Raw genomic sequence first — 12,019 nt, 5'->3', positions numbered from 1 at the left:
CAGCAGATGTAAGCCATAATATATAATTACATTAAACATAAATTGTCTAAATATGCAAAAAAAAAAAAAAGAACTGACAGAGTGGACGAAAAACATGACCCAACGATATGCTGTCTACAAGAAACTAACTTAAAATATACCTATATAGCTAGTTTAAAAGTAAAAAGATGAAAAAGATATACATCTTATAGGCAAATATTAATTTAAAAAAACAAGGGTGGGTATATTTATATCAGATAAAGTAGACATCAAAGCAAAGAAATTTATCAGGTATAAGGGACACACTACACAATGATAAAAGGGTCAATCTTTCAAGAAGACAGAATTCTAAATGTGTATGTACTCAGCAACACAGCTGAAAAATATGTAAAGCAAAAATAGACAAAACTGAAAGAAATAGACACTTGATCTGGATAGGGGTTTAAGAAGCACATTTATAGTTGGATACTGGAACATCTCTTTCTCGACAATTGATAGATCTAGACAGAAAATCAGCATGCACACAGAACTCCACAGGACCCAACAGGATCTAACTTATACTTACAGAATACTCCACCCAGCAACAGCAGTATACATATTCCTTTCAAGCACACCCAGAACACATACCAAGAAATGCCATCTCCTGGGCTATTAAACAAACCTTAACAAATTTAAAAGAACTGAAATCATACAGAGTGTGTTCACTGACCACAAAATAATCAAACTAGACACCAAACAGAAAGATAACAGGAAAATCTCCAAACACTTGGAAACTAAATAACACATTTCTAAATAAACCACGAGTCAAAGAGCAAGTCTCAAGAGAAATTTTTAAAACAGAACTGAAAGAAAATGAAAAGATAACATATCAAAATCTGTGGAACACAGCTAAAGCAGTACTAAGAAGAAAATTTATAGCACTAAATGTTTACATTAGAAAAGAGGAAAAGACTTAATCTAAGCTCCCATCTCAGGAAACTAAAAAAGAGCAACATAAACCCGAAGCAAACAGAAAGAAGAAAATAATAAAGAGCAGAAATCAAATGCAAATGGAAACAGAAAAATAGAGAAAATCAATGAAACAAGAATGCGTTTCTTTGAAAAGGTCAATGAGAGTAACAAATTTCTAGTAAGACGGACAAAAAAGAGACAAGACACAAAGCACCAATATCAAGAATGAGACAGGGGCAGTCACTACAGATCATGAAGACATCGAAAGATAATAAGGGAATACTACAAACAACTATACACACATAAATTTGACAACTTAAGGGAAATGGGCCAATTCCTTCAAAAGCACAAACTAATGCAACTCACCCAGTATGATTACATAACATAGCCCTATTAAGGGTAATTTTTAAATTCCAAAAAAGAAATGTTTCATTGGCAAATTCTATCCAAGATTTAAAGAATTAACACCAATTCTACACAGTCTCCTCCAAAAAACATAATAAGAAACACTATCCAATTCATTTTATGAATTTAGTTATTATTCTGATACCAAAACCAGACAAAGAGTACGAAAAAGAAAACTGTAGCGCAATATCCCTCATGAATCCAGAGGCAAAACCCTCTAACAAAATATTATCAAACAGAATTCAGCAATATATAAAGATAATTATACACAGTGACCAGCAGAGTTTATCCCAGGGATGCAAGGCAGGTCAATATTTGAAAATCAATCAATGTGTAAACTACCATGTTACAGAAGAAAAACCACATGATCATATCAATTGACGCAGAAAATTTGATAAAATTCAACACTCATTTAATATAAAAATTTAGAAAAAAAAGCGACAGAGGGGAATTTCCTCAACTTGATAAAGAACATCTTAAAAAAAAAAAAAAAAAAAAACCCCAAAACAACAGCTAACATCATACTTAATGGTGAAAGACTGAGTGCTTCCTCCTCCCACAAGATGGGAACAAGGGAAGAATGTCAGTTCTCACCACTGCTATCCGACACTGTACTGGAAGTCACAGCGCCACAAGGGAAGAAGGGAAATAAAAGGCATACATATCAGAAAGTAAAAAATAAAACTGTTCATTTGCAGAGTACTTGATTCTCTATATACTAAATCCCAAGGAATCTACAAACACTGAGGGGAAATACAAACCAAAATTGCGTAATTCCTTTAAAATCTGGTGAAAATGAAAACACCAAATATCAGAATCTATAGGCTACAATTAAATTAGTAACCACAGGAAAATTCAGAGCCTTAAATAATCATATAATAAAAACTAAAGACTAAAATAAACTTAAGTCTCCAACTAAAGAAGCTAGAAAAGGAATGACAAAGTAAAACAAGGCAGAAGGAGGGAAATAATGAAAATAAAATTGGAAAAAAAATGATTTTTAAAGAAAACCATAGTAGAACTAACAAAGATGCTGGTTCTTTTTATAAAAATCCACAAAATGTATAAACTTCTAACTAATTTAATCAAGAACATAAGGGGGAAACACAAAATATACAGGATAAAAAATAAGAAGGGGGAAAAAAAACAGTGAGCCAGAGCAAATTGTTTTAAAAACTTAAGCCACTTCTTTGCATAGCTCTAGGTACATAAGTTGGAAAACCTAGATCAAATGGATCATTACAGTTTACCAAACTGATCTTAGGAGATAAGAAAGTTTAAACAGACCAATATCCATACAGAAACAGATAAATTATCAAAGAATTATCCTAACAACAACAACAAAAACCAAACCCAGATGATTTCACAAAGGAATTGTACCAAATCTTTAAAGACCAAGTAATCCTAATGCTACTTACACTACCCCAGAAAAGGAAAAGAAGCAAACGTTCTAATTCTTTTTATGGATCAATAATAGGTACATCCTACAGAACATCTCCTCAGGTAAAATTTCTCAACAGAGCACCTCTTAGTTTTTACAATACTCACACCTCAGGAGAATATATGTATCTCTCATTACAACATTGTTGAGGCTTCCTTGACTGTTGTTTATGCAGGAAAAATGTATACATCCCCAAAACTCAAAACACTGAAAACTGTCAGGCAAGATTCCAAAGTCAGTTAGTTAGCTATCAGAATCATGTGTGGATGTTTTTGAAAAGTGCAAGTTTCACTGAAGGAGGTGCCCAAAGCAATTGCTTGTTAACAGCTATTTTAACTGTGGTGATCAGGAAACAATGTATTAAGTGTTTTCTGTGATTAACTGTGCTTTAGTTCTGTTTTAAGAAATTGGTTGGGGATTTTGAGTACAACTAATTATAATACATTATAATTTTTATAGTGCATTACAATTTTTTCCATCTAAAATAATGGGAAATGGGACTCCCATTACAACATGTGATTTTCAGAAATGGATTAATGAAGTTAAGGAAGAGATAACTATATAGCATTAATACCTAAACCTTATGACATTTGAACATAATATAGGAAAGCTACAGAACACATCTCAATATCCTAAAATACATCTCAATCCAAAAATCCTCCATAAAGTATCAATATTATCAAATAGAATCCAGCATCACATTAAAAAATAAATATGATAACCTAGTGGGGTTTATTCTAAGATTGCAAAGATAGTTCAAGATCTGAAAACTTATTAGTATAAATCCCCATATTTAAGGGGAAAATATATGATCTCTATGGATGCCGAAAAGACCTTCAACAAAATTCAACATCTATTCCAGATAAAAAAATACTTACTGAAAAAGAAATTAATGAACACTATAACATGATCTTATACACACACAGACACACACCTCTCAAGCCCAAAACCAGAATCTTACTTAGTGTAGGCAGAAGCAAGGTAAGGGTACCTAGTAACTCCAATGTTAGTATATTAGCTGGTGAAATCAGGCAAAAGAAAGAAAGAAAGGAAGAAAGGAGGAAAGAAGGAAGGAAGGAGGGAAGGAAGGAAGGAAGGAGAGAGAGAGGAAGGAAGGAAGGAAGGAGGGAGGGAGGGAGGGAAGGAAGGAAGGAAGGAAGGAAGGAAGGAAGGAAGACCTAATATTTGGAAAGGAATAGTTACAACTGTATTTGCAAAATTTTGCATAATATACTTGAGAAAAACCAAAGAGAATCAATGCTAAAACTAATGAACAATTTGAAGATACAGAAAAGTAGTAGGATACAAAATTAACATATAAAAGTCAATAGCCTAGATTTCTGCTCCTAGCAGAAGTAATACCAGGGACCAAATTAACCCTCCCACCAGTAACAATCAAAAACACCAGACATTAAGAAAATGAAAAGACAAGCCACCAACTGGGAGAAAATATTTGCAAATCACATATCTGATAAAAGTCTTTATCAAAATTATACAAAGAACTCTAAAAATTCAACAATTAGAAAACAACAACCCAATTTAAAAGTGGGCAAAATGTCTGTTTTTCAGACCACAATGAAACAAACTAGAAATCAATAACAGAAAGATAAATCTCAAAATATGTAAAGCTCAAACAACACACTTCTAGATAACATACGGGTCAAAGAAGAAATTTCAAGAGAAATTCTAAAATATTTTTAACTAAATGAAAATGAAAACACAACTTATCAAAGTTTGTTGGATGCAGCAAAAGCAACGCTTAGAAGGAAATTTATAGCATTGAATGCATAAATTAGAAAAGAAGAAAGACCCAAAATCAATAATCTAAGCTTCCACCTTAGAAAGAGAAAAAAGAGCAACTTAAATCCAAAGTAAGCAGAAGAAAAGAAATCATGAGAATTAAAGCAGAAATCAATGAAACTGAAAACAGCAAATCAACAGAGAAGATCAATGAAACCAAAAGTTGGTTCCTTGAAAAGATCAGTAAAATTGATAAGCCTCTAGCCAGGCTAGCTAAGATAAATGAGGGGAAACACAGATTCCTAATATCAGAAATAAAAAAGGAGACATCACTACTGATCCCATGGACATTAAAAGGATAATAAATTAATACTATGAACAACTCTATGCCCACAAATTTGATAAACTACTTGAAATGGACCAATTCCTTGGAAGGACACAATCTGCCAATATTCAAGAAGAAACAGATAATCTAAATAGGTTTATATCTATTTCTTCTAAATAGGTTTATGTCTATTAAAGAGATTGAATCAATAATCAACTACCTTCTAAGTCAGAAAACACCAGGCCCAGATGGGTTCACTGGTGAATGCTACCATATATTTAAGAAAGAAATCATACCCATTCTCTACAATCTCTTTCAGAAGATAGAAGCAAAGGGAATACTTCAAACTAATTCTAGGAGGCCAGCATTACCCTGACACTAAAACCAAACAAGCCATCACAAGAAAACTATAGACCAATATCTCCCATGAATACAGATATAAAAATTCTCAACAAAACATTAGCAAATCAAACCAAAAAAAGTATAAAAAGAACTATATACCACAACCAAGTGGGATTAATCCCAGGCATGTGAGGCTGGTCCAACATTCAAACATCAATTAATGCAGGACTTCCCTGGTGGTGCAGTGGTTAAGAATCCATCTGCCAATGCAGGGGACACGGGTTCGATCCCTGGTCCAGGAAGATCCCACATGCCGCAGAGCAACTAAGTCCGTGCACCACAACTACTGAGCCTGTGCTCTAGAGCCTGTGCGCCACAACTACGGAGGCCACATGCCACAACTACTGAAGCCCGTGCGCCTAGAGCCCGTGCTCTGCAACAAGAGAAGCCACCACAATAAGAAGTCTGCGCACCGCAACAAAGAGTAGCCCCCCGCTCACTGCAACTAGAGAAAGCCCGCGCGCAGCAATGAAGACCCAACACAGACAAATAAATCAATTAAATTAAAAAATAAATAAATAAATAAATAAAATTATTTTTAAAAATCAATTAATGTAATCCATAATAACATCAACAAACTAAAAAAGAAAAATCATATGATCATATCAACAGGTGCAGAAAAAGCATTTGACAAATCCAACACCCATTCACCATAAAAACTCTCAGTAAATTGGAATAGAGGGAATTTCCTCAACTTTATAAAGAATATGTACCAAAAAAACCTACAGCTAACATCATACTTAATGGTGAGAAACTCAAAGCTTTCCTACTAAGATCACGTACAAGGAAAAGATGCCCCTCTCACCATCTTTTTCAACACCATACTGGAAGTCCTTGCTAATGCAATAAGGCAAAAAACAACAACAACAACAACAACAAAACTATACAGATTGGGAAGTAAGACTAAAAAATTGTATTTGTTTGCAGATGACTTGATCACCTATATAGAAAATCTGAAAGAATCAACAAAAAAACTCCTGGAACTAATAACTGATTTTAGCAAGGTTGCAGGATACAGGGTTAACACACAAAAGTCAACTGTTTTCCTATATAGCAACAATGAACAAGTGAAATTTAAAATTAAAACACAACACTATTTACATTAGCACCCCACCAAAATGAAATACTTAAGCATAAATCTAACAAAATATGTACAAGATCCCTATGAGGAAAACTACAAACTCTGATGACTGAAATAAAGGAACTAAATAAATGGAGAGATGTTCCATGTTCACAGATGGGAGGACTCAACATTGTCGAGTTGTCAGTTCTTCCCAACTTGATCTATAGATTCAATGCAGTCTCAATCAAAATCCCAGCAATTTATTTTACAGATATCAGCAAAATGATTCTAAAGTTTATATGGAGATGTAAAAGACTAAGAATAGCCAAAACTTCAATATTAAAGAAGACCGAAGTTACAGGATTGGCACTACCCAACTTCAAGACTGACTATATAGCTACGGTAATCAAGACAGTGTGGTATTGGGGAAAGAATGAACAAATAGATCAACAGAACAGAATAGAGAGTCCAGAAACAGACCCCCACAAATAACAGTCAACTGATCTTTGACACGAGAGCAAAGGCAATACAGTGGAACAAAGATAGTCTCTTCAACAAATGGTGTTGGAACAACTCGACATCCACATGCCAAAAAAATTAATCTGGAGAGACTTTACACCCTTCACAAAAATTAACCTAAAATGGCTCATAGGCCTAAATGTGAAATGCGAAACTATAACACTCCTAGGAGATAATGAACAACTTTTGCTCTGTGAAAGACATCAAGAGAATGATAACACAAGCAACAAACTGGGAGAAAATGTTTGCAAAAGACACATCTGATAAAAGACTGTTATCCAAAATATACAAAGAACTCTCAAAACTCAAAAATAAAAACAACAACCTGATTAAAACATCGGCAAAAGACCTTAACAGACATCTCACCAAAGAAGATATACAGAGGGTAAATAAGCATATGAAGATGTTTCACAGCGAATGTCATCAGGGAAATGCAAACTGAAACAATTTGATACCATGACACACCTATTAGAATGGCCAAAATCTGGAACAGTGACAACACCAAATGCTGGCAAAGATGTGCAGCAACAGCAATTCTCATTTATTGCTGGTGGGAACATAAAATGGTACAGCCAGTTTGGCGGTTTCTTACAAAACTAAACATATTCTTGCCATATGATCCAACCATCACTCTCTTTAGGATTTAGCCAAAGGAGTTGAAAACTTATGTCCACACAAAAACATGCACACAAATGTTTATAGCAGCTTTATTCATAATTGCCAAAATTTGGAGGCAACCAAGATGTTCTCCAGTAGTTGAATGTGTAAATAAACGAAGGTACATCCAGACAGTGGAATATTATTCAGCACTAAAAACAAATGAGCTATTAAGCCATGAAAAAACATGGAGGAACCTTAAATGCATATTGGTGAGTGAAAGAAGCCAATTTGAAGAGGCTACACACTGTATGATTCCAACTATATGACATTCTGGAAAAGGCAAAAGAACAAAGACAATGAAAAGATCAGTGGTTGCCAGACGTTGATGGGAGGTGAGGAGGGATGAATAGGCAGAGTACAGAGAATTTTTAGGGCAATGAAAATATTGTGTGTCATGTTACAATGATGGATATATGCCATTATACATTTGTCCAAACCCACAGAATGTACAACATCAAGAGTGAACTCTAATGTACCCTGTGAACTTTGGGTGATTATGATGTGTCAATGTAGTTTTTTCCTTGGTTTAAAAAAAAAAAAAAAGCATCATTCTAATGAGTGATGCTGATAATAGGGAAGGCTATGCATGTGTGCGGGCAGAGTATATGGAAATCTCTCTACCTTCCTCTCAATCTTGTTTTGAACCTTAAACTGCTCTTTAAAAATTTGTCTCTAAAATTTTTTTCAAATAAAAAAATTTAAAAGTGGGCAAAAGATATGAACAGGCACCTCACCAAAGAAGATATACAGAGGTCAAATCAGCATATTAAAAGAAGCTCAAGATCATATATCATTAAGGAATTGCAAATTAAAACAATGAGAAATCAATACACACTTATTAGAAAGGCGAAAATCCAAAACACTGACAATACCAAATGCTGGAGAGGATGTGAAGCAACAGGAATTCTCATTTATTGCAGGTGGGAATGTAAAAATGATATAGCCAGTTTGTTAGAGCAGTTTCTTACAAAGCTAAAAGTAGTTTTACCACACAATCCAAAAACCATGCTCTTAGGTATTTACCCAAATGAGTTGGAAATGTATGTCTACACAAAAACCTGAACACGAATGCTTATAATAGCTTTATTCATAATTGACAAAATTTGTAAGCAACAAAGGTGTCCTTCAATAGGTGGATGGATAAATAAAGCATGGTCCATCCAGACAACGGAATATTATTCAGCACTAAAAAGAAATGAGCTATCAAACCATGAAAAGACACGAAGGAACCTTAAATGCACATGGGTAAGTGAAAGAAGACAATCTAAAGAGGCTACGTACTAGGTGATTCCAACTATAAGACATTCTGGAAAAGGCAAGCTACAGAGAGAGTAAAAAGATCAGTGGTTGCCAGGGTTGGGGAGGAGGGGCCACACCTCGACTCCCGGGGACAAAAACCATGTGGGGACCCTCAAGCTAATCCAGAAAGAATCAGACCCGGGGGCTGGTTTCGGGAGTCTGGGAAGACAGACACACTATCGCCATGGGAGGTGAAACGACAGAATGGACCAGGAAAGCCTTCTTCCAAGGAAGCAACGAGGAAGGGGAGGCTCAGCGGGCAGGGCCAGCCACCCCCACTGCTACACCTGGCGCTGTGCACTGTACACCGGCCCCAGGCGAGAGTACCTGAGTGAGAGGGAACGGGCGCGTGCACGTGTCTGTGTGTGGACACGTCTGCAGACAGGCAAGCGTGTGGCAGCACCTGGGTCTGCCTAAGGCTGAATCTTCGTCTGGAATTCCAAGTCACCTCTGCCCCTGGGAATGTTTTCTTCTATCCTTGGTGTTCACAAAACGCCCGCGCACCTGCGCACGATGTGAGGGGCCTGTCTTTGTCACCTGCAGGTTGGCATGTTATTTACACTGTGCCCTCAGTGCCCGCACACAGTCAGTTGTAGAGTGGCTGCTCCATCATGACCTCACACACGGTATGAGGGGGGAGGGGAGGGGAAGAAAAAGGGAAGCTCAGGCAAAGGCCTGGGAGGAACTGCAGAGCCAGGACCATAAGTAAGTGGGTGGAAGACCACCACCCTGAGACCCTCCTCCTCTCACCCACTAGCTCCCGACCTCAGTCAGGTCTGTGGCCACAGTCCTTAGCAGCGTTTGTGCGACCATGAAGAGCCGTGACCATGCTGTGGTCTGTCTTCCCGACGAGGCTCTGAGCCCCACGAGGGCAGCCCAGTCCCACCCCCTCCTGCCGTGCCCCCTGCACTCTAACACCATGCCTGGCACTTACCTGGTAACTTGCAAATATCGTTGCAAGGAAGCAGACTAGAACTTAAGTGACATGTAATAGCAATAGTGCTCCTCCAGGGCACTGGAAAGCAAAGGGATATCGAGGCACAGATGCTGACAGCAAAGACTTTCCAGTTGGGGAACAATTCACAGAGGCGAGCTCCGTCCCCAGGTGGCTGCCGTGGAGCAGGAGGGAAGGGGGGAGAGCAAACCGAGCCTGCACAAGGTGGGCCCTGCCCTGATGTTCTGGGGAGATACTCACTGGGAACAACCGTGGTCTCCCCAGGAAGGCCAGTCAGCATCACTGGGATATGCACAGTGGTGCTCAGATCCGAGGGTTGACTGCCCATTCGAGTAACGTTCCGCTGATTATCTGCATCCTCTGGCTGTTCTTCCACCTTCTCTAGACAGGTGCTGGGCAGGGCATGCACAGGGCCCACACCCATTACCCCACTGGCCTCCAGGTCACAGTGCAACTCCCTGCAACCAAGAATGCACATCAGATTCTGATGAAGAGCCAAACTCCTATTCAGTCTGCAAAACCCAGCTTCTTAAACCCCTATCCAGATCAAATAAATCCCTGATCACCTCCTCTGTCATGGTCTTTATCACCCTATACATTCCTGTTTTTAGGTCTGAAAAGTAGGGACAGGGCTGACTCACCTGTTTGTCCCTGGCACAAGGCCAGGCATGGCAGATATCACGTTATGCGTATATAACAGAACTGTTTGCAGAACGAAGAAGCCTGGAAGAGGATGTTACCCTAAGCCACCCCACCTGGGGCCCCACCAGGGCAAAGGCTCAGCACAGAGCTCTGCACACAAAGACAGTGCCCAGGTCGGGCTGATCCTGAGCTGTGGCCTCTGGCTGCATGAGTTCTGGGTGGTCGCTGGCAAGCATGGAGACTGCTGGCCTCAGCCTAACAGCTCCTGTTACCCCTGGGTTCTCACAGAGTCACCGTCAGATCCTGTCCCAGCCAGGGACCAGGCTGGGCTGGCCTGGGATGGGGGTCCTTTCCATCATGGCCGCATAGCCCAGCCCCCTCCCATTCCACCATTTAGTCCTGTGGCCTCCTCAGGCTTCCCTCAGGCTCTCCTGACTCGCCTTCCTTCATGGGGTTACACGTTTTTCTCTTCTCCCTGGGGCACCTTTTCCAAGTCTCTGTGTTCCAAACCAGTCCCAGCACTTTCACCCTAAGCCTCCCTTCCTCCCGGGCGCCTTGGAGCAACGCTCCCCACCACGCAGGTGTAAACATCTCACACGCCGCCCCAACAAGGCAAGGACTGTCACCACTCCAGAAAGGGGCTGAGACAGCGGGCTGGGCAGCCCGGCCAGGTCCGCACCCCTGACCTGCGTAACCCGCCCAGCCTGCCGCTCACGGGCTGGTTCGCACGTCCTGCCCAGTCGCCACTCCCCACACGCCCCCCGCGCTGACTCGCCTGGGCTGGTGGTTGCGGAGCTCCTTGTCCTTTCCCCGATCCTCCGCCTCGCCCTCCTTCTCCGCGGCGGCCTCCTTCTCCGCCTCCTCGTGCGTGGACGGCGCCTTGTGCCGCGCGCGGTGCCTCCGCGCCGGCTCCTCTCCGCTCTCCGCCTCCCGGGGGCCGGCCCGGGGGCCGCCGCGGTGCCGCGCTCGCCGCTCGCCCTTAGCCCCGGGCGCCGCGCCCTCCCTGCCCGGCTCGGGCACGTGCCGGTGCGCGCGGTGGCGCCGGGGCTCCCGCTCTGCCGCCTCCTCCGGGGAACCGCGCCGGTGGTGGCGCCGGCCGCCGTCGGGTCCCGGGCCGCGGCCACGCTCGCTCCGGGCCTCCCGGGGGCCCGCGGCCTCCTTGCTGCGGCTGCGGCGCGGCCGCGCCCGCTCCTCCCGGGCCCCCGGCTCCGCGCCCTCCGCCTTCGGGGCGTCCGCCGGGTCCTGCTCCCCCGCCGGCGCCGGGGCCGGGGCCGCGGCCTTGTCCCTGTCTCTGTCGCGGTGCCGGTGATGCCTGCGCGGCGGGTCCGCGCCCTCCGCAGCCTCCGCGCCCTCGGGCCGGGCCTTGCCCCCCGCGGGCCCCCGCGCGCCGTCCCGGCCCGGCTCCACCACGAGCGGCCGGTCCAGGTGCGTCTTCATGTCGGGCCGCAGGTGGCGGGAGGTGGCGAAGCGCAGCCGCTCCTCGGCGTCCATCTCGCTGTACAGCGCCTCGCAGCTGGCCCGCAGGTTCTGCAGCCGCAGTTGGCTGGCCCGCTGCTCCCACACCGAGCGCGCCTTGGCCGAGTTCTGATGCCTGCTGTGGGGAGACCCGCGTGAGCCGCGCCCCCAAGCCGCCCCCCA

General features: G+C 42.1%; 1 protein-coding gene across 5 annotated transcripts in view; it reads right to left on the bottom strand.

Moving 5' to 3' along the window:
* CACNA1B (calcium voltage-gated channel subunit alpha1 B) overlaps positions 1 to 12,019 on the bottom strand; it is a 185,852-nt gene that overhangs the window by 71,596 nt on the left and 102,237 nt on the right. For 3 of the 5 annotated variants that reach the window (XM_082403125.1, XM_082403129.1, XM_082403126.1), the window contains exons 19-20: positions 11,153 to 11,975; positions 9,980 to 10,193 (exon numbers count right to left, since the gene is read on the bottom strand). In XM_082403125.1, the coding sequence (XP_082259251.1) occupies positions 9,980 to 10,193; positions 11,153 to 11,975 (1,037 nt within the window). The remainder of the gene's footprint in view (positions 1 to 9,979; positions 10,194 to 11,152; positions 11,976 to 12,019) is intronic. The other 2 variants (XM_082403127.1, XM_082403128.1) reach the window with 1 other exon arrangement.

This window comes from Balaenoptera borealis (assembly GCF_965194805.1).
Source record: "Balaenoptera borealis genome assembly, chromosome: 8".
NCBI classification, from domain to species: domain Eukaryota; kingdom Metazoa; phylum Chordata; class Mammalia; order Artiodactyla; family Balaenopteridae; genus Balaenoptera; species Balaenoptera borealis.
This window is presented reverse-complemented; position numbering and strand designations above follow the sequence as displayed.